General features: G+C 43.6%; 1 protein-coding gene across 1 annotated transcript in view; it reads right to left on the reverse strand.

Annotated features, from left to right (window-relative positions):
* HMCN1 (hemicentin 1) overlaps positions 1-23,635 on the reverse strand; it is a 170,751-nt gene that overhangs the window by 135,513 nt on the left and 11,603 nt on the right. The window contains exon 2 of the mRNA XM_064720409.1: positions 4,052-4,122. Coding sequence (XP_064576479.1) covers positions 4,052-4,122 — 71 coding nt within the window. The remainder of the gene's footprint in view (positions 1-4,051; positions 4,123-23,635) is intronic.

Consider the following 23,635-nt stretch of genomic DNA (forward strand, 5'->3'; position numbering starts at 1 on the left):
ACTCACAAGCAGCAACTGCAACAATTCCAAAGGGGAAATAAAGTCAAAGGAAGAGCCCTGATGTTGGCTGGTGTCACAGTCACTCCTATCCACGTCCTGCTCAGCTCCAGCTTTTGTGACAGCCCCATTTCCCACACTCACACGTTGTCATATATAGCAAGAGTTCTATTTCTCAAATCACATCAAGGTCACCATTTGTTGCCATTGTAGAGTAAGAGTTCTATTATCATTACATTGCAAGGGTTCCACATTGTTAGAGTTTTGTACCTCCTTGATGTTTCTCGTAGGCAGCTCCTCCAGGCACTGCCTCTTCTTTGTCCTCACAGCAGCCACTGACTCCAGTTCCCCTCAGCCAACCAATCCACTCTTTTATAACACTCTTCTTATTGGCTACAGCTGTGGCCTGTTAACATCAGGCCTGCTCCTAAGCTTTAATCATTAACCCAGCCACAACTCTTTAAGGGGTACAATTACTTTCTATAGTACCTTTATATTTATTCTATCTGCCCACACTCACATGCTCCCTTCCTGGCTGACATCTCCCCTGCTCTGGCAGCACACAGCAGCCACAGAAGGCCAGGGGCACAGACAGATGGGAAATGGTCCCAGGCAGGCAGGGCAGAGCTCCAGGAGCACCTCTGGACACCAGAGCAGCCAGAACCTGCTCAGGACTCCATCCTGGGACAGGGAGCTCAGCAGAGGGCACAGGTGTTGTCCTCCCACAGCTCTGCACTGCAGCAGCTGCAGAGCTGGAGGTTTTTCAGATCATGTGTTCAATCAAAATGCTTCCAAGTATGACTTTATAGGAAAGGATTAATTTTTCTCACTGAATTAAGAATTTGGGAAAAATACTGTTTAAATAAAAGCTAACTTACATAAAAATTAACTTGGCATATTGAAGACGGAACTTTCCAAAGAGCTGATGCAAACTGTAAAAATTGCCCTGTCATCTACAATAGATCTCTGCATATTAAGTATTAAAAATAAAATTGATTTCTTTTATTTTTACCATCAACGTGCCTTCACACAAACATATGTACAAATCTACACACGCTGGGAAAGAAGGCAAAAAGAGAGCAGTCCTTCATATCTAAGAATTTTGTTTGTCCTTAGTGAAATGTTCATGTCGGGAACAAGTTTAACCTATCAGTATCCTTAATCCAATTTCAAAGCAAGAATATTAATAAGTTTATCATCTATGCTAAAGAATAAGCATGTGGTCACTTTTTCTGTAAGTCATATAAGAACCACTCTCTTTTTCAACGTCAGTTCTCCTAAATGTAGCCATAATTTTATAGGAAAAGCAAGTGGTAGACTCCAGACAGCCTGAAATTCAAGAGAGAACTCTCCAAGATTTTTGACACATGTCAGAACTTTATCTTGGCAATGTCTATACAGTCCAATGGGACACATCAGTATTTCCAAATTCTTTCAGCAGAAGACTCTTCCACACAAAGCTTTAATTTGTGGGCAAAGTCAAAATAATAGCTAATTTATGCCGACATCTTCTTGGAACAGGAAAATTTCTATCCCACTTCAAGTCTACTTGATTATCATCTCATAATATTCTGTATGGCAGCATCTGTTTTCTACATAGAACACCAAAAGTACAACTGAGCTAAATGGCTGTTCTGAGAACAAGCATGGACTTTTTTATTCCTATAATGTAGAATAATACTGTTAAAAGTCAGCTGGTAAAGCAACAAAACATCATCATCATCATAGAATGGTTTGGATTGGAAGGACCTTAAAGCCCATCCAGGGTCACCCCTGCCATCAGCAGGGACACCTCCCACTATCCCAACTTGTTCCACGCCCCCTGGCTTGGGACACTGCCAGGGATCCAGGGGCAGCCACAGTTTCCCTGAGCACCCTGTGCCAGGGCCTTCCCCCCTGCACAGGCAGAATTACTTCCTAACATTTAACATTAGTATTATCTTTACTTAAATTTTAAAAAGTAGAAAAAATTCCATTCAGTACATTCAGTATTTCCTGCCTTTCTCTCCAAATTGAAATTAAATACAACTACCTCATGAAACTTTCTGGAAAAGCTGAGGTGAGTGAAGCTCAGGAAGCTTTATTTTCCCTTCAGTTTGAACAGGCCCACAGAAATACACAAAAAATCTCCTTAACCAAAACAAAAAAAAAAAAAAAGAAAAAAAAGAAAAAAAGCAAACTAAAAAACCCCAAAACATCAAAAAATCAAAAACAACACTAACACTAAGGAGTCATAGCTGCCCAAGTCCATGTTCTTATCACACTGTCTGTAAGAATGATTCAAAGATAATTACAGATGAAATACAGATGATACCTCCTAAGCTGATCCTGTATCCATGGCACATGTCTTTTATCACACTGAATGTAAAAGGAACAGGGCCCAGTTTCTGCAGTGAAATGCACACAGCCCAATTTTTACCTGATGTCAAATGTCCGCCAAAAGACCCTCCAACTATTCTGTGACAGATGAATGGAAAACAAGAGCTGGGGTTACCCTGATGTTCAGGGAGGACAAGTTGAGCATATTTTGATATAATATGTTTTATACACAAGATGCCTTGAAATATTTATCTTCAATTTAATTTTAGCTTTGTTCACTAATGAGAATGTTTGATCCATGCCCTTTCTCAAAATGAACCCAGCTTGAAATTTCCTCTACCTCCACAATACTCACTCTTGCATCTTTTATCAGTTGTTTTGGAAAAGCACTGGTAACAAACCTGTAGAAAATGTTTGTTTTCTCTACTGCAGTATGACCTATCAGTCCTGTTCTAATATTTTTTTTATTTCTGTTTTGGCCCTTCACCACTACAGTGGATGAATACAAGTCAGTGAGAGCCTTCATACAGCAGAATGCGCATATCTTGAAAGTAATTATGAAATATGTGATCAACCAGCATTAAAGAATGAAATTTTAAATTAAGTAGACAGAAACTTTTAAACAATTTGATTAGAAATTAAGAGTTTGAAATTCCCCAAAGCTTTACCTAATACATCCACCTTTTAGAAACAGCTGCAATTACTGTCCAGTACAACTACTGGACAGGAAACAAAACATGACAACTGGGTGGAGTTTTAAACCTTACATTTCCCCATGAAGGAGAAAACTGCAATAGCTATTGTTTTCTCTGGATTTCAAACCTCCTGCCAACTTTTAAAGTAACCTTCAAGCAATCTGCTCTTACAGGGATTATATCATGTGCCAGTTTCTGAGGGAGAGCCTGTCTGGCACTACTGACTCCAGCAAGGTTCACCACAGGTCAGAAGCATTTTCCTTGGTTAAAGACAGGACAATAGGAGCATATGTTCTGTCAGTAAGGATAACTCCACTCCAGTACTTCCTCCTTTTTTTCTATCAGCTGAAGGAACAGCTGGAGCAGTGGAAGGGAAGAGTCAGGTTGGATCTCAGGAAAAGGCTCCTCCCCCAAAGAGTGGTGGGCACTGCCCAGGCTCCTCAGGGAATGGGCACGGCCCTGAGGCTGCCAGAGCTCCAGGAGCATCTGGGCAACACTCTCAGAGATGTACAGGGTGGGATTGTTGGGGTATCTGGGCAGGAACAGGGGTTGGTCCTGTGAGTCCCTTCCCACTCAGGATATTCTGTGATTCTCAGAAGCCTTTGAATCATTAAGGGACAAGTAATGCACAGCAGGGAAGACAGCACCTATGGAAAACCTGATGGGTCTGACAGTCCTCTTGCTTGAATGGTGTTCATGGAATGTAGTATCCATAATACAGTAGAAGCAAATAATCCATAAATGTCTCTGTGGACAAGTGGCAGGCCTAATGGAAATGCCAACTAAATGTTAGCATTATCTAACTATTCCTTCTTGTGTTATTGAACCAAGTCTCCACACAATGATGTAAACTAAGACAAAGGAATGAATCATAACCCGAAATTAGGATGAGCAGGACGCTGACAGTTTGTGCAGGCAAAATGACAGAGAAAAGTGATCTACATCTTCATGAATTCCTGCAGCAGGAATAACAGCACAAGAGGAAAGATGGCATGAGGAAACAGTCTTTGCTAGAGCCACATAGGAAACAAGTTACTCACCTGAACATAAAGTTCCCTAAGTTCAAATTGAAATTTCTTGGGATCTGTGGTTATTGTCACTGGACCAATTTCTAGAATGAAATACAAAAAAAAAAAACAGAATTATCCAAAGACATAAGGTAGTACAAAAACTTGAAATTAAAAGCATTCAAAATAGTAGAGAATGATATCCCCAGTACTGAAACCTGTGATTTCAAATCTGGTAACTTCAATCTTCCAGTATCACCAACCTCTATGTGCCTTAAACATTCACAGGCACATAAAGCCTTTCACCTTTGATTTTGATCAAACATTTAATTCTTCTTAGTAACAAAAAGGGAACAAAAATTCCCAGAACAAATGTTGCTGGACCAAGAAATAATGTATTTTTCCAGAAACAGCCTCTTCAGACTGGAAAAAAACGAGGCTTTGGGAAAAGGTTATAGCAGCCTTCCAGTGCCTAAAGGTGCTCAAGGAGAGGTGGAGAAGGACTTTAGACAAAGAGGGCCTGGGGGGACAGGACAAGGGGAAATGGCTTCAAACTTAGAAGATATCAGATACTGGGGAAGCAGCTCTTCCCTGTGAGGGAGGGGAGGCCCTGCCACAGAGTGCTCAGAGAAGCTGTGGCTGCCCCTGGATCCCTGGAAGCATCCAAGACCAGGCTGGATGGGGCATGGAGTAACCTGGGATAGTGGACGGTATCCCTGCCCATGGCAGAGGGTGAAACGAGATGAATTTAAGGTTCCTTCCAACCCAAACCATTCCACAACTATGTGACTGTAGGTAAACATGAAGAGATCTCTTTGGACACAACACACATACTTGGCTTTGCAATTTTACACCCGTAAAAAAAAAAAAAAGATAGAAAAAAACCACATGTGCTACATCTCCTCCCTGAAAAAAAAAATCTACCTCTGGAAAAATCCCAGTGTGAGCCCTATCCGAAATCCAGCACATCTAGCAGGAGCTGTCAGAAAGAACTAAAGCAGAAACAACTTCATTCATGGCATTTGCCATGTCTGGCTACTGAGGAAGGGCAGGACATCCAAGTGAAGTTGCCTGGTGTGTGTAACAGCAGCACACACGTGAGCATTTCCCAATGCCGTGGAGCTGTCCCTCTGCCCCTCACACAGCTGCCTTCCTGACTGGTACCAATGTGATTCCAGCCAGCTGGCTCCTATGCCGTGATTTCCTGCCTGTTCACCTCAATCTGCCTTGGCACCAGTGCCCTCATTCTCTGCCTGGTCCGGGCAGGCACTGCTGCCCTGGCCATGGGCACTCGCCCAGCTCAGCGAGCGCAGTCAGGGTGCTATGCCAAAAATCAATAAATAAACACACACACACACACAAATGGAGAGATTTCTGCCAGCTGAGTGCTCCAAAGCACTCAAAGAGATCAGCTGAGTCCCGACAGAGCAAATGGGGCACAATTCTGCTGTCAGGGTAAAAGCCAAGCATGAAACTGCAACGGTGCCAATTTAATACAGCTGCAGCTTACAGGGAAGTGCTGCCTCAGCAGACCTCACAACACTTTCCAAGCTCTATAAAAGTTAATATGCACTTATCTTCCATATAATACAGACATTTTTCTTTTTTAAACAATCCAAAGTTTTATTTCACTGGAGTTACAACAACTGCCATCACTAAGTTCTACTCTAATCACACCAGTATTTGCTGGGCAAGCTCTATTTATGGATGTCTTTTGGTTTAATTTCTTTCAAAGTCACCCACGAGATCACACAAAACCTTTCCTAGAATATTAAACTGTCCTTGGGGATTTTTTGTATGGCTGTGAGTCATTTATCTGTGAATTCAATGTACTAAAATGCTTCACTACCATTAAAAGAGCCATTATAAGGACTCTGTTCCTTCACATACCTCATCCTGCTGTGCTCCTGCTCCCCCTGGCACTATTCTCCTTTGGGAATCCTTTAGAGCAAACACCTGCAGTAAAGCCACCTCCAAATTGTTTTGCTTCCAGTCTCCCCCTTGCCAAGCACTTATCTAAAGCACATCACTGACTGGAGTTTATCCATACAGTAACCCCACTAGCTTCATTATTCCCATCCTTGAGGGATTCAGTGTTTCAGTCTAGAGCAGTAAATCCTTTGGAAAGGCTTTCTTACCCTATAAAATAAAGATCTGAAAGGCAGGAGTCCTTCAGCTAAGCTAAAACAGCCCATCAGATCAGTTGGGCTGAGAACTTGGCCTTATTCCCCCACAGGCAGCACGTGCTGGCTCCATCAGCTCCAGTGCCAAGCAGAGCCTGGCCAGCTTCCTGCAGGATCAGGGCTCCAGCTGCCCTCTGCCAAGAGCTCAGCTGGGAAATGGCACCCAGGCCACAGGAGCCAGGCAGGGTCAGTCAGCATCGAGTGCTGTGGGCAGGACAGAGCAGAGAGCCCCACAGGAGCCGTGCAGGGCAGATGTCCTCAGCTGATTCCACAGCCAAGGCCATGACTGAATGGTGATGGTGCTCCTCCTCACCACCGCAACACTCACCAGCTTGTCCCAAAAAACAAAGCAGCTGTCCTTCACATACTGCTGTGCCACCAGCTTATGCCACCTGCCTGCCAGAAGAGCTTTAATAGCCTTCACCAGCTTCAGTTTCTTTCATCCTCATCTGGTGACCTCCAAGTACAGCCCAAATAAGGCTATTTCACCAACACAGGTGAACATAGGCCTTCAAAGTGTCAGAATATAAAAAAGAAAGAGCATTATGAGAAGTGATTTAAATGTACATAACAAGCATAGTTTAAACAGAATATTCACTCAGAAACTACACCCTGTTTGTAAACACACCAAGCAGAAGAAAATAATAAACTTTTTAATTTCATTAGCTCTTTAGGTGAAGCTTGACACATGGAATACTCTAACAGAATACAGAATCACAGAATGGTTTGGGTTGGAAGGGACCTTAAAGCCCATCCAGCCCCACCCTCTGCCACAGGCAGGGACACCTTCCACTAGCCCAGGTTGCTCCAAGCTCTGTCCAACATGGCCTTGGACATTTCTAGTGATGGGGAGGTATGGTTTTCCATTCTCATGCTGCAATCTGAATCGAATTTTAGGGTCTGATATAGGAATAATTGGGACTGGTTTGTTCTGGGGGTCTCTCCATTGCTCACTACTCCAAAACTTTCACTGTCACCCAGAGGGAGCTGTGCAAAGGTAAAAAAGCTGACACAGCCCCAGAATAGCAGCAAGTCTTTTTGAGGCACCAACCCAATCCTCTGGCCTCCCAAGTACAGCAAAACAAGTACAGTGTAAATGTCAGCTCTTCCAGACTTGGGAATCAACAGTCAGATCTGCACACACACAGACTGGTGCCAGCCAAAAGGAAATGTTTTCAAGGCATGGCTGCACATCCCTGAGCAAAGCCTGGACTTCCAAAACTGAAATCACAAAAGTCAATGCAGCCACTGTGGCATCTAAGCTTGTACCTAAGCAATAAAACCATGACAACACATGACTGAGTAACACAGAAATCAAGGATTTTGATGCTTCCTTTCTGGGGAAAGTCTTGTAAAAACCATCTCACTGGTAAATAAGGAGAAAAGCCTGCAGCAACCTGAGAAACTGGCCATTCCAAAAGGCCCTGCTGTTTTTCCATGGCTTTCTGCCACACCTCAAATGGCCACATGTTTATGTGCAAGCTGAGCAGCAAGCATGTTGGGAAAACCACGAATTTCCCCATGACACACAATCACACATAATTAGCACTGACGGTGATTGCAAATTTGGCACTCCCCTAGTCCTGACCACGGAACACATCTGCACCAAATGTCTGCTTTGGACAGCTGGGTGCTTTAGGAGATCTAGCAAAGGAATATGGAAGTCTTTTGCCTACCTCTCATCAACTCAGAACACTGGATTTGTTTATTCCAGAAGGAATAAGAAAGCTCTAAGTGATACATGGTAGCTGAAGGAATTTTGGCAGAGATGCTAAACCTTGTGGAGTGCTCTCACCCACAGAATTCCTTCTTCTAATTCACAGCAAGGATGTTTTCCTGATGCAAAGCCATATCCAGAATTAAAACTAACTAACTAAATAAATAAAGCAAAGATATCCCCCCAAAAAGCCTCCACGCCTTTGAATACTTCCAAAGAAATAAAAATTTCAAAGCAATGATACTACAAATGGAAAGGTAAAATAGAAAAAACCAAAACCCCAAAGCCTACCTCAGAGTAGCAACAAATCCCTGATAGTCCTATAATAATATTAATATTATATTATATATAATAATACCAAAATAATTACACTGTTACATTATATAACTACATTAATTATATACTAATAAAAACTAATAGTATATTTAGTTATCTCTATAGTTATTAGTGTATTCAGTTATCTCTTCATAACACAGTTTACACAGAAAAAACCTGTGTGACAATTATCTTCCACATTCTTTTTTATTTTTGAACTGGACTCACAAGTCTAGCACTGGGCAATTCTGACAAGTTTTTGAGATCAGAGGACGAATATGGGTTTCACATACCCATATATACAAATCCTTACCTTCACACTGATATATGTGTGCGTATGAGTACATGTCTATCAAATAATTTTTAACACAAATGAAGCAATGCTCAAGGATTAGGAGTAATCAGATTAGACTGCTGAAATGCCTAAACCAAGATTCCTGCCAAAAGAAGCTGGTGTGCAATTATTCCTTAAGAGCCATTTCCTGAGGGTGCTGAGCACTGAGGTTTATCTGATTTAATGTTCTTTTCAGAGAAAGAAGAGAACTATATCCAATCCATTGCAAAGCTCTGCTTACAATGCCTCTGAAGACCTTTAGGAGCAGCCACTGCCAACAATTCAGAGAATAAGAACAATGGTAGAGCTGCTCCAGCCAGGCTCTAGCCAGCTGTCCATCTTGAGGGCAGAGAAGCAGAAACCTGCAATTTTCCAACAGCAAATTGGGTCCTGCAGGCTCTTCCCTCTACAGATCCCTCATGAGCTGCCACTGGAAGTGCTTCACAGGGCTCTCCTTCCCCTTAAGGAGAGAGGCATCACACAGGTTAAACCACATAGAAGAAAACCATTTGTAACTGACATCTCATATAGTAATGAGCAGTTTTGTTCCTCACACAGCTGACAAGTACATGCACACAGGATCAGAAGCTGTTTCATAGCATTATGTTTTAATGCATCAAAAAATGCTGCTCCATTTGAACTGATTGCAAATTTCTGTTGTAGACTCCACCATGGAGTAAAACAGACCTAACTTAAAGCCTTGTGCTTCATGCTCTGAAGGGAAGGACACCCCCAACTGCCATTCAGATGATGGGAGCTGTGTGGATAGAAACCTTGATGAATTTTTCCAGCAGCACAAGGCAGCACTGGAGATGCTGCCTACAGCCATGAGCCCCCCATGGCTAACACACATGCCATGGGAATGACCATCCCAATGGATTCAGTGAGCACCGAGTAAGCCAAGATGCTCAGCACTAGAACCTGTAACAGGGTATTTAAAGTTTCCTCCTAAATGATATTTCCTCATGACTCAGCTGCTTTCAGATTCTAACCTGGCTATAATGAATTTTTGGAGAGCCAGTACAGCAAGCAACTTCTACCAGATTCTTAACCAGAGAGAAATTAGCCAAACCAGCCCAGGAAGCTCACATTGCCTTAACACACTCACTTTTTTATTTCTTAAATCAGTTTTCAGCCTCATGACTACTAAGTGTAAGAGCAGACAGGAAGGAGTCAGACTGCTCAGAGTTTTTCACGAGTTGGCTGTTCACAGACAAACCAGATAGATTATCCTGGGAACTGCAGAGCCCTGCTAGGCAGTCCAACCCAGCACCAGTGAAACTGATGAAGCTCCATCCCCATGCATGGCAAGGGCCACCATCCTCATGCATCAAACTCCCACCTCAGGACAGTGGCCAGAGCCTGGCTGAAACTCAGTGACCAAAGATCTAACACAAGCTTTACTAGCAATGTGCCTTAGCAAGTGCCATGTTTGTGATGTATTTCCCATTGTTTTAATAGTTATGAGCTCATGACTTTTTTTTTAAATAAAAACAACAATGACAAAAAAAAAGTATTATACATGCTTCATTTCTTGGAAAAGAAAGCTCACTTGGAGACCCACAGTGGGTAAAATCTATTATTCTCATCTTTTGTCTATTGCAACAAGCACTAAGTTTAGCTTATGAGCCTCAAGTGTAGTTGTCTAAAAGTTATTAGCCACATGCAGTAAGAAACAATAAAAATCAGGGACAGATTTGCCCAGCACACTGTTAACTCCACCTTCTCAGAACTACAGTCACAAACCACAGGGTGTGGAGAGTAACCTCCTCTACCCAGAGATGGTTAAAATAAATCCAGATTTCCTACAAATGCTTTCTTAAATAGGTGATGCACTAAACAGTCTTGGAACTTCTCAAACCCTTTACATGAGTGGCACATCACATTAACCAAGCAATCTTAATTAAATAAACTACTCCCTTGGGCTGGAAATGACAAAAAAGATAGCTTCAATGCAATAGAAACACAGGTTGATTATTGTTCTGAGGAAGCAATCCATCTGAGCATCTCCTCTAGCTCCACTGAGAAGCCAGAAGTTTTTGTCTATTGCTGGTGCACAACTATGGGCAAAGAGACCAGAAAACTTGAGTCCATATGGTTCAGATTTAAAGTAACGACTTTAGTGGCTAATAAATGTCCCAAAACAAAAGGACACAAAGCAAGGTTTTTTCCTTTCTGGGGACAAGCAAACATACTGAATGCTGAAATCTGGAGCAGCCCCACCTTCCTCCTCCCTGCCACAGCCTTTAGCACAGCCTGGAGGTCCGTTCCCAGCGGGGCCACAGTGCCGTGTCTGAGCTGGCTCTGCTGCCTCTGGCCAGCCCTCCATGGATGGCTGCCCAGCTCCCAGCCCAGCCACGGCTGGCAGCTCGGCTGACAGGCCCTGAGAGAGGCCAAGGGCTGAGCGAGCCACAGAGATTATGGGAAGCTCTTACAACTAGGTGGTCCCTGACATGCAAGCCTTGAGCTTGAGCTCCACCCCAGCACGGAGCATGTCCAGGACTGCAGCCTGTGCTCTCCTGCATCTCCTGTGTGCCCAGAGCTTTGGGGTTTGTGCTTGCCTGTCCAGCACTGCCACTACTGCAGGCATCCATGGGGCTGCTTTGCTTTTCCAACAACAAAAGGCACGAGCAGACACAAGGGGAAAAAGCTTTGAGCAATTTGCTTTACTCAGCCTACAGTAAAGGACAAACAGCTGATAAGGACTGCAGACACAGCTTCCTTACTGTCCAGCCTGGGAGCAATGCTAGATCCCAGAGCTGGCCCATGCTCCCAACTCCCACTGAACATCTGAGAAGGTCATCAGCTCACTTTCTGTTTGTGTTTATTTCCCCTTGTTAACAACAGGCTGAGCAGAGTGAAACTCAGTTCATAATGCTCTTTAAATTTTTTCTCCAGACTGAACTCCAGTTCAGTCCAGGTCTATTTCTGTCTCATCTTTGTATTTTGTCTGTGTATTTTGGCACTGCTCCTTCTACACTTGTAATGGCACTGGATAAAGAATGTGCACTGAGGAATCGGGCAGGAACAAATGCAACTACCCATTTCACAGTGCTGCTTTGTGATTAGTTACCTTACCGTGCTGAGGTCAAATCAAGAAGGATTTAAAACACAACTTTTAATTTACAATTTATACTTAATATTGCATTACAAAATGAACTTATTTACTGTGACATCTGGCATGATTGATTTTGAGCTGCTGTCCACGCCACTGTCAGCCAGGAATATCCGAGCTCCACCATCGGGAGCCTCCTGGCACTGCAAGGTAGCACAGCCTCATCCATAAAGCTCCTTCTTCATGGAACTCAGGCTCCCATTATGTCCCCAAATGTGCCTCACCGTAAGAGGGGTCCAGTGGCCGACTGGCAAAAGAAGTGACTGCTTCTTTTATTTGCAGGATAGATTAATGCAATTACAATAGCTAATTAAAAGCTTCTTCTGCTTGGAAGATTATATTCCCAGATTACTTCCTTCAAAGAGATTTGGAAGATCCTTGGAGAGAGCTACCTTACTGAAGCCAAGTCAGCTTTTTGATCTCGAGACATCAGCAAACTGAAAAGCAACTGGCTCTTTTCTGCTGAAAGTGCAGCTGCATTGCTTTCCCAAAGGATAGGGAATTACTAATGCATTCAGAACCCACAGCTACACAAAAGCAGACCCTGCAAGCAAATAAAGTCACCATCAGCAACCTGAGCATCCTGGGAGCAGGACAACCCAGTCCTGCTCAGTCTGGGATGAGGGGAAACATTCTACATCCCCATCATGTAGCACAAAGCAAAGTCCCAAGGCAGGAATGGTACTTAACAGGGGTAATTACCCCCCAGTTATTAATAAAGCAGCAGTCAGTGTTTTCTTCACTAAGCCATTCTCCTAACAAGCTTTATGGAGACCATGGCACTAATCCATGAGTCCTTAAAAGTGCCAGAAGACCATGGGAACACAAGGACCTCCCAGTGTATGTTTCCATATTAACCCTATCCTGCTCTTTAACAAGCTTATGTTTGGGGTTGCTTTCACATTGTAAAAGTCCATTTTATTTTAAATCATCATAGAACCATAGGCTTAGGTAGGAAGGGATCTTAAAGCTCATCTAGTTCCATTCCTTGGGCAGGGACATTCCACTATCCCAGGTTGCTCCAAGTCCTGCCCAACCTGGCCTTGGACACTTCCAGGGGTGGGGTAGCTACAGTTTCTCTGGGCACCCTGTGCCAAGGCCTCCTCACCCTCACAGGGAACAATTCCTTCCTAACACTGAATCAATGCTACCCTCTGGCAGTGGGAAGCCATTCCCCCTTGTCCTGTCCCTCCACCCCTTGTGAAAAGTCTCTCTCCATGTTTCCTGCAGGCCCCTCTCCAGCACTGGAAGGCCACAGTGAGGCCACCACAAAGCTTCTCATCTCCAGGCTGACCAATCCCAATGCTCTCAGTCTTTCCCCATAGCAGAGGGGCTCCATCCCCCTGATCCCCATGGTGGCTCTCCATCTGATCATGGATGCACTATAGTCTATTAGGTTTAAATGGGTCTCTGGAGGTTTCTCTGGCTGGAGGGAGTTACACGGCCTGGGACAAAAACACCACCATTGGATATGAAGCTCAAACACCGTGTGGTAAGTTCTAGGCTTTTGTCCCTAAAAGTAACACAAAAAAAGTAAAGACTGAGCTAGAATTCCTTCAGATGCCAGACACAATCCTTGAAACACTAATTAAACTTTGCTCAGCAAAGTATCAGCAAACCACATAATTACACAATTAGCCCTAAACAAAGGGAAAAGATAGACACTAAACACAGACCTACCTACCCGAATAATTCAAGCACTACTAAACAGAGCCCCTCAGTTTTCATACCAAGCTACCAGTCTCTCAATAGAACACAAGGAATAAAGAAAAAAGTTCAATTTTGAAAATTCTAGGAGAATAAAACCAAGGTTCTAGGAGATGACCCGTGTCTGCCTGCACACATATTCATGTATGTGCATGAACGTCATCATTTAGATACTAAAAAAGGCTTTAGGATATATCCAGCTGCCATCCTTAGAGAATGCAGATTTCCAAACATAACAAAAATCACGTAATCTGACGCCAGCTGCTGGGAGAAGGAAGTGTCACATTCAGTACAAAATTCAGTTATTCTGCATGAGGTTACTCTGTACCTAAAATATTCTTTTTTTCCTTTTTACTACTAGAAATGTATCTGTCTTCTTTCCAAGTAACTGACAGAGTTTTTATTGATTTCAGTCAGAACAGACCCTAGCTGCTGCCCAAGTATTCCACTATAAAGTGAATAGCTAAAGGATTACCAGTGTAAAACCATTAGAAACCCCAACCCTGTCCTTTCAGGCATTACAACTGTAAATTCAAATCTCTGTATCATTCCAGCTAAGTCTCCACTTCACAGAACTAATCCATGTGCAGCTGACGGAATGTTAAAGCAGATAACACTGTCCATGTACACCAATTATTCACTCTGACAATATCCAATTGGGAATATTATCTCTAGGGCTCTAACAAGGGTCCAGTGTTGCCTCAAATACTGCTGTGAATAAAGAAGCATCAATTTGCTGAAATTAAAACACTCATTTAAGGACGTTCAAAGAAGGGCTGTTACTGGTGTTCCAGGTTAACATGGACATTCTGTTCTTTTTAAAAAGCTATTACTAACTTAAACAGTGAAGACTCTAAACAATTAATTTTCTATTTCTACCTATCAGACACATTTCTTACTCCTGGTGAGGCTCTGTTTGGGAAGTTGGATCAGATGGTTTTTTCAAAGTGCCTTCTAACCTGGGCTTTTGCAGGACTCTACTGTACAAGAAAGCAGTGGGAAAAAGAAGCAGAAAATAAGACTGCAAAATAACTTATCTGACAGAGCCAAACCAGGAAAAAGAGGATACTGAAACATTTTCATTCTATTTTTAAAAATATGTGGTTTGGATTGAAATGCCGATTTAAAAAGAAAGATATAGCAAGTTTTTCATGGCCAGATGAGCTCTCAAAAGCTTCATTACAGCACTGTTTACTTTGGTAACTGGAGAGTCAGCTGGAAGCGGCTCTCTCCCATCCCTTCACTTTTGCCTGTATCATTTGTAATTGTGTCATTTTCTAAATGGCACCAAGAAAAACATTTTTAAGCAGAAACCATTCAAGTAAGGGATAAACTTCTTGCGGAAGTCTAGAGAACCAAGGCTGAGAAACTGGAACGCTCACCACAACCCAGGGGAAGGGGAAGGGGAAAGGAGTCGTGCCAGGCTGAGCAGAGCCTCCACACTGCCAGAATAGCTCAGTGGTGACCGTGGTCTCACGTGTCTCCTCGCTGTCCGTGGGCCACAGCAGTCAGAATGCCTTGCCTCTGGTTCTTCCCAGCTCTGAGTCTGGCCCAGCAGCACACACAGGGCTCACTGGCAGCCCTGCTCCCTGGGACAGGCTGCAGCCCTGGAGCTGGGCTGCTGGGAGCCATCTACACAGAGGCACAGAGATTCTTCTCCCCCCTCTGCAGCACTGCACTCATTTCATGCTTCTAATCTGCCAGGAGAACAGAAAACCAGAAGTTCTCCCCACAGTAGTCACACAAACCCTGAGAATGACTATTTGGTAAATGAATCCTGTTGCATAGAAGTCTCACACTCAGTGATGCTGAGGATCTGGCTGCAAGACACACATCTTTAGTTGTCACTTTGGAAAGGCAATCTGCACATTCACTGACTTACGTAAACTGTGTGGTATGTAAACAATCCCCCAATCCATGCCTAAGCATCATTTCTGCCCACAGTCATTTGTCATATAAAATTGACATCTCAGTCAGAGAGCAAAGCACCTTATAATAGAGAATCACAGAATCGAGTGTGATTCTCTAAGATCATCGAGTCAAACCATTGACCCAGCACTGCCAAGGCCACCACCAACCACATTCACAAGTGACACATCCACAGCTTTTAAATCCCTCCAAGGGATGGTGACATTTCCCTAGCCAACCTGTTCCAATGCTTGTCAACCCTTTGAGGGAAGAAATTTTCTTAATATCAATTTAAAGCTCCCCCAGAGCAACTTAAAGCTATTTCCTCCTGTCTTATATAACAATATAGTTATAAATGTCAACTGAGCAAAGACCAGAAAGAAGCCCAAGAAGAGCCATGCACTTCTTCAGGAAGAATTTCAGGTTGCTTCTCCAGCTCTGAAACAGCAGCTCTGAGGGTTCATCACCAGCAGTTCAGCCAAGAACTCAAAGCATGTCACTGTCTCAGTGTGACCTGGATCCATGCAGGACACAGAACTCTAAAAGCTCATCACATCCCTACTTCATCATCCTTCAGAGTCTACCCAAGCCCTCAAGGCTATGAGAAGTTTTCAAAGCAGATGAACTGCCCCAGCAAGCTGAAGGACTTGCCCTGAGAGGCCATGGCTGCTCCATTCCTGGAAGCATCCAAGGCCAGGCTATGCCCCTTGCATGGGACAGCTAGGGATGGGGGACACTTGTCCCTGTTGGAACTTGGCATGGCACCTCACCTCCAATCAAGCTGTGAGAAGGACTCCATCAATGGATGATGGAGACTGGCAGACTTTGGGAGGGGCCAAGCACATAGAAGAAAAATATTAAAATATGTATGACCACTCATAAATATTCATGTTGCTGATGCAATTTCCCAGTTGCATAAAAGGCATAGCCGCCATTTTGTGAATGACCCCCTGGCATCGAGCCACGCTCCCAGGACTGTCCCTTTTGCTTTGTGTATTTTTATTAGTTCTCAATAAAACTTTTTATAACTCATCCCCACTCAGGGTCTGAGTCGTTTATAACAAGCTCCCTTACAACCATGCTGCCTTTTGCCAGCTCCTCTACACAAGCAAGAACTGTGGGCAGCTCATTACAACAGGATCCACGAGAGCTTAACTGGGGAGCTGCTAATCCGGGCAGCTTTGCCCAGCCTTGTCTGCCCAGCAGCAGAATCCCCGCTGTGCAGATCTCTATCACCTCCCCACATGGGCCCAGTGCCCCTGCACTGACCCACAGACACAGCACAGCCCACGGGAGCGCTGGGACACCTCACTAGAAGAAAGCTGTTTCAGGGCTTTGGAAGAAGAAAAAAAAAGGCATCAGAATATTTCTGCTCTTGATGCAGGTTTCAGTGCTCAGTAGTTTTCAGGAAGCTGTGGAAGAGAGGGAAAAATTAAATATTATCTGTGGGTTGTAAAATTCCACTGAGTTTTCCTGGTATAAAAATGCAAGCATGCTCCAAACTCAAAAAGCAGATGTGAACAGAGAGGAGGATGAGAACATTAACTTTTTTGCCCTAATCAGCTAAACAGGAATACATTAGGCAAAACCTCGTTTTCTGTTCACTCATCTTGTAAAATTTGTTTGAAATAATGCCACTATTTATGTTTCAATGGAAATTAATTTAAACTAACTCATTCATCTTGAACCTTGTATTTCCCAGTTTTACTCTCCATCTGGCCTAGCCCAAACAGACTGGAATGTACTCAGCTGACTACTGGAAAAACATGGAACTCTCACAGGGCAATGAAATAATCAATTGCTAAATAATTACCAAACTTACTCTAAAAGAATGATTACAGTTTAAAAACAGAAGCATTTACCATGATGATTGTTTTCACTAAACTAGTTCAGCCTGTTTATACAACAAAGAGCACAAAGAAATCTTCTCTGGGGAATTTGGATCTGTGACCATAAAGCCATCAAGCTCCAAAAATCAATGTTACCACCTGACTTGCACTGTTTGTGTAGGTCAATCTAAAGCATATTTTCTCAGGGTCTGCATTGTGTCTAGAAGAAAACCCACTCTCTGAACTGGCAGGTCCTTTCAAATACAGTCTGACAGCTCACACGGGATATTTGAAGTGGTTGAGAGGAGTTGACTCCCCTCATGAGTCAACACGAGTAAAGGGTGAGTGCCAATTCCTGAGCTGCTGCAGCAAGTATAGTCACTGAGGATGCCAACAGTGAAGGGCATGGAATCATGGAATGGCTTGGATTTGGAAGGAACCTTGAAGTTCATCTCATTTCATCCCCTGCCATATGCAGGGACACCTTCCACTAGGTTATTCCAAGCCTCTCCGACCTGGCCTTGGACACTTCCAAGTATCCAGGGGCAGCTCCAGCTTCTCTGGGCACCCTGTGCCAGGACCTCCCCACCTTCACATGGAATAATTTCTTCCCAGTATCTCATCCAACCCTGCCTTCTGGCCATGGGAAGCCATTCCCCCTCCAGCCCTTGTCCTAAGCCTCTCTCCAGCTCTCATGGAACCCCCTTTAGGCACTGGAAGGGGCTCTCAGGTCTCCCCAGAAACCTCTCTTCTCTAGGTGAACTCCCACAGCTCTCCCAGCCTGTCTTCAATCCTTCCCTTAGAGACTGGTCCTGTCTTTGCCTGCTGTGCTGCTCAGCGCTCCAGCTGCAAACTCTCTCTGGCCCCCAGTCCGGTATCTTAGAGACATTCACAAACCAACATGGAATTCCTGCATACATTGGGAGTTAAGGCAATTTTCCTGACCTTGAAGGCCAAGGAACAAAGATTGCAAGGGCATCACTAATTCTTTAAACAACTGCCTGTTGGGTAGGCTCAAAGCACCTTTTTTTTTGTACCAACTGCCCACTGGAATGGTCACAGTGAAGACTTGTCATTTCATGGAATTCAGGAGTTATTCAGGTACAGACATGGATAGTCATCCAGTCTCTCCTAATGATCTTGTTCAGGTGTCTGCAGTACAAAATGGTATCCAAATGATTACGGCAGGATGGCTCAGGTTTAAATCACCAGCTCTGCCAAACATCCCCTTTGCAGCCAGAGGAAAATCTTCCGGCCTCACTCAGGAAAACACTTCAGGATATGTGAAAAGGGTATCAAAATCAACAGAATATATATAAAAACATTCCAAAGTGTTTTGCTTAACTTTGTGCCTGAGGTGTCCAAACTAAATGAGGTGACGTTTCCCATCTCCTATCCCTTCTTTATCCCTAGAGCTGGGGCTGGATATCCTGGGCAGGATTATTTATCATCACATGAATGTAGCAATACTATACCAGCATAAACCCAACTGTAAAAATGTTAAGACAAATGTTATAGATTAATTCTGGAATGATTACGAGGCCCGAGACCCCAGTGTCCAGCTAAACTATATAAACACAGATAAAACTGTCCAAACTGCAAACCTGAATAATAAACCCTATTTAACTAACAGAATAGCCTAGATGAAATTCCAGCTGTCCTTCACACATGACAAATTAAAATACTCTGTAAGAAAGCTCAGTGTACACTTCTACAAAGGAAATATCAACAAAACCAGGAAAAATTTAATTCATTGCATTCTCCGAAGTCACATCTCACATTTACTGAGCCCTTCCAAACATGTTATGTTGCTAATTAGCAGTAATGCCTAAGGTACTCTTTTTTCCTTTTTTCTGATCTTTGGAGTTAAAAACTGCTTTAAAACATCACTGAGGAACATAATTCTTACTGAACGATAATGTCGGGGAGCACCCTGTAATTTAAAACACTGCACTTCTAATGGACAAAACTGAGTCAAGCAGGAAAAGCAGGATGGATCCACTTCCCAGCCTGAGCACAATCAGACTTCAAACAGGGCTGAAAAAATGAAAACCAGCTGAGCTAATAAAAACCAGACCCTGCTCAAACAATCTTTCATCAAGTAAACTTCACCTATGTTGTTACTCTTGGAATTTGGTAAAGTAGGAGGAGCCAGCAAGGTCTGAAGACAAGATGAGAAAGGATATTTGGGAAGGATGCAATATTTAGCAAAATAAGATGGCAGACAAGCAAAGCCAGACTCTGAGCTCAGTTGTACTGGTGTAAATCCAAACTAGCATCACTGACTGTAATGGAATTACTCTGGATTTACTCCATGTTAACTGAGATAAAAACCTCATCACAGACAGAATATCAAACTGGGAAAAAAAAAAGCTTTTATATCTATAGAATGGGACATTTCATTGCAAGTAACTAAGCAAGTGTTTATTGCTTAACATTAAACAACACAAGGTGAGATGGACTTGAGTTATCCCCTAAATACCCACAGCCAAAATTCTCTACAGAGCGAAAAGTTTTATGTACTTCAAATCTACCTCCAAGCAAGATTTATGCAAATTAATGAGTTAATTCAAAACATGCTTCACTTATTCAGTGCTTTCCTTATTTGCTTGTTTCAAATGACTGTAGAAAGGATAGCTTGAAATGAACCAAGACTCATCCCCACAAAGCAGGAATGCAACAGCATCTCTTCAGTTGCTTCCCTTGTGTCCTTTCCAGAAAGGAATACAGACTCTTACCATTTGCTAAGGCGCAGCTCCAGCTCCAGACTGTACCATACACCTCTAGACTGGGGAGTATTTCTGTGCCTCCCCTCTAAAAAAAGTCCCAGTCACAGGTACACATCATACCAGTGGCTGTGACAAACCACCAAGGCATTAAAAGATTTGCTTGATGTGGTAAAATTGCCAATTCTTCAAAATGCCATTTAACCAATAGTTATTATTTTCACCTCCCTATACTATGGCTCATCTGGGTAACAGAATGACATTCAAATCAACTCTGGAAAGTAGAGAAAGGGCCAACGTTTTACAGCAATGACATGATCCCCACTTTTCACACCCTAAGCATAAGCCACAGCAGGAATATTGAGAACAAAGCTTGACACACAAAGCAGCCACATTTTTCCCCCACTGTCAGCATTCACAGAGACTGTCCAGATTCTCCCTCACACACAGATCCCATGTAACTCAATCCTTCCAGTTCATTAACACTAGGGATGCTCCCTCCCTGCTGCAGCTCTGCCAGCTAAGCCCACTGCCAGTCCTGCTGGCCAGAACCACCCCAACACAAGCCATCACCTCCTCTGCTCAGCCCTAGGGTGGTTCATGCACTCTAACCAACCTTCCAAGCTGAAGAGCTTCTTCAGCCTCTGCTAACCTGGACTGTTTGGGAATGAATCTGGGATTGCCAAGCAGCACTCATGGCTGGGGATCAGAAAAAGCCATGACCTTAAAGAAGAGGGAAGCAGGAAGCAGTGCAGAACAATAATTGTTTTGTCCACTACGGTTACAACTTTAGGAAAGTGTAACTTAACAGATTCAGCACAATTTCAGAAAACAAAATATCAGGGTCAGTTGGTCCAATTTTGACCCAGAACAAAAGCCACAAAAGTATTCACTCCCATGGCAAACATGTGAAGTGGGAATGAGATGTGTCCTAGCTACCAGCCTCACTGAGGCTGAGGCAAACACCACCTGGCAGGTTGAGACAGGGGGATTCTCCCTTCGACTCTGCTCTGGTAAGACTCCATCTTCAGCACAAGAAATATTTGGAGACATGGATCTGCTGGGCAGAGGAGACATTACAGCCCTTTCCAGTGCCTAAAGGGGTCAGGAGAGCTGGAGAGGGACTTGGGACAAGGACTTGGAGTGACAGAAGAAGGGATTGCTTAGAGCAATCTGAACTAGTGCAGGGTGTCCCCACTCACAACAGGGAGCTGGAACTAAATGGTCTTTGAAGTCCCTTCTAACCCAACCCATTCCACGATTCTGAGTTCCCCTGCACAAACCTTTTTGTGGGTAACACAGCACCTCTTTCAGAGCAAGAATATATTCTGTTTAGCACCAGCACACTTCACCACCAGGATCCCGTGTGTATATGCAAAAAATACTCCAGACTGTCAAGAAATCTTGAGATATGGAGGGGAGTACTGTGAAGGGACACTGAACCTCTGAGGGAAAAGGGTCAATGGAAATTTTGAGGAAGTGATGGGCTGAATACAGAGACAATGAAGATAAAAAGATGAGGAGTCAAGACAGACTAGGAAAGAAATGAAAAGAAGGAATAAACATTTCAGGGAGAAAAAAGTGATTTGTGGTTAACACAGAAAACTGTGACTCAGGGGTAGGTCACATGCATACCCTGTGATTTGATTCAGCTTATGTAAAATTTAAAAAGGGAAAGACATGACCAAAATGAAACAAACAAAAAACCCAAGACTCAAAAAAAGGCCAAAAAAACCAAACTAGCAAAAAGCCAACCACATAGATAAAATATCCTAAGACACTGAGATGTAGGGGTTTAAGTGGTGTGCTGTTAAATCAGGAGTAAATAATCCTAGGCAAGCACCATTGCCTAAGCACTTTATATTTTCCCAATGCTGTAGGAGAGTAGCCAAAATGTTATCCCAGCCAGTGCACACCATGTCTTATTTCAACAAAGTACCAGGGCATCACCAGGGACATCACCCTGGGTTCTTGTTGTGTTTTTGGTACTCAGGCACTGGAATATGACAGCAATTACTGTGCACAGGGATGCTAAAGGTCTCTAATTAAAAATCACACCACTATTGTATTGGTGTAAGTAACAGAAAATGGGAAAAGATCTGCCCAAAGATGGGCAGAATCCCAAACATTTCCCCTATTTGCAGCCTAAAAACCTGGCTCTGACACAGTAGCTTGAAGTCACAATCCATTAAGACCTTAGTAAACAGAAATACAAATTAATATGAGGGCATAAAAGAAATTACAGTACTCCTAGCTGTCCTGACACAGAGCCCATCATTTTTCCTGCACAGTTTTCCTCCTCTTCTTCTGTTCCTCACTAAGTTCCAACAGCAAAAGCATACTACTCAAGTGAACTAAGACCTCACTAACTAAACAAAAAGCTCCATCCTTTGGAAAACAGACTCGGACATACCATTGCAGAGCTTAAGAGAACTCAGGAAATGTTTCAGAGATATTCAGCATCCCCAGAGACACTTCACTTCAGCTCATGAAAATACACTGGTGTCCAAGGCATGAAAATTACAATGGCTTCCTGCTGACCACCCCAGCCCCCGGGCTAGGAATCTAATTTAAACAAGCTGGCAGCAGTCCAGCAGTAACCTACAGTCACAGCTCAGAGCTGCTATCCCGAGCAAACAGCCCAGACATTTAGCAGGGACTACAGCAACACAAGACATTCCCCCCCTTCATTTTCATTCCATGCTGCAAACCCATCCCCACTCACTCCAGCACCATTTTTCCAGGCTGAGAACTGGAGTACTGCTCTGCTTTGGTTACCTCTCATTGCTGAGCAAGCTCTGCTGGCTGTAATTTATCCCATAAAGTTGAGATTTGGCTCCACTATGCATCAGGCTACATGAAATTGGCTTTTAATGCTGCATAATAATCATTCATTGTACCTATATCACACACTTACTGGCCTATTCCCAAGAGCAAATGGTAAGGAAGCCATGATTCCAGCAAGAATGGATGAGCCTGCTAACAGGGACACATCACTGAGAGTAAATTCAACCCTTTCTGGTCGTTTGCAACGTTAGACGCATGCTGGCTCGCTGTCTGGGAATATGTCATTTCCAAAAATACATAGATCTTACCAGTAATGCCTGCAGACTGAAATCTAGGCTAGGAATGTTGTAGGAGAAGGGGTACAAGCTGGCAAAGCGGTCAGAGTGAAGAGGAGCACCAAGGTGCCAAAGCAAATCAAGATGGAGGAGCACAGGGACACAGAACACTGCATGAACACACACAGCCTGTTTACACTGGCAGCACACTGCACCAGGTGCATCCCAGCTCCCACTTGGGAATTGTCCCATGGCACTGTCTGTCAGCCTGGGAGCTGCCAGTGTCACTCCTTCAGCTCACACAGACGGGGTCTCTGAACAGCCAAGGTTCAACCCCTGCCAATAATCTGGGGAGAGGGCAGAGGGGCATGAGCTCCTGAGCAGCCCCGTGATCAGACACACACCGAGGCCCTCAGCAGAGCAGGCTCACAGGAACCCTCAGGGTGTGCTGGGCTGCCCAGCCAGGGGCCTTCTTCAGATGCTGATGGGAGCCAGGGAATCACCATGTGGGAATAACCTACTGCCCCCAAGAGCCCTTGGTATCCATTGGTAGGATGAAAACCTAGGTGTGAAACAAACCTCAGGGACTATTATGTGGACAGTCAGCCCAGTGCAGAATGTTAGAAAGCAGAAAACCTCTCAATTAACCTCCTGTGTTCTAAATTCAGGGCTTTGACTGAACTAACCTTTGCTTCCCCTACAGCCAGTGAAAGCAAATGAG

This window comes from Zonotrichia leucophrys, chromosome 8 (assembly GCF_028769735.1).
Source record: "Zonotrichia leucophrys gambelii isolate GWCS_2022_RI chromosome 8, RI_Zleu_2.0, whole genome shotgun sequence".
NCBI classification, from domain to species: Eukaryota; Metazoa; Chordata; class Aves; order Passeriformes; family Passerellidae; genus Zonotrichia; species Zonotrichia leucophrys.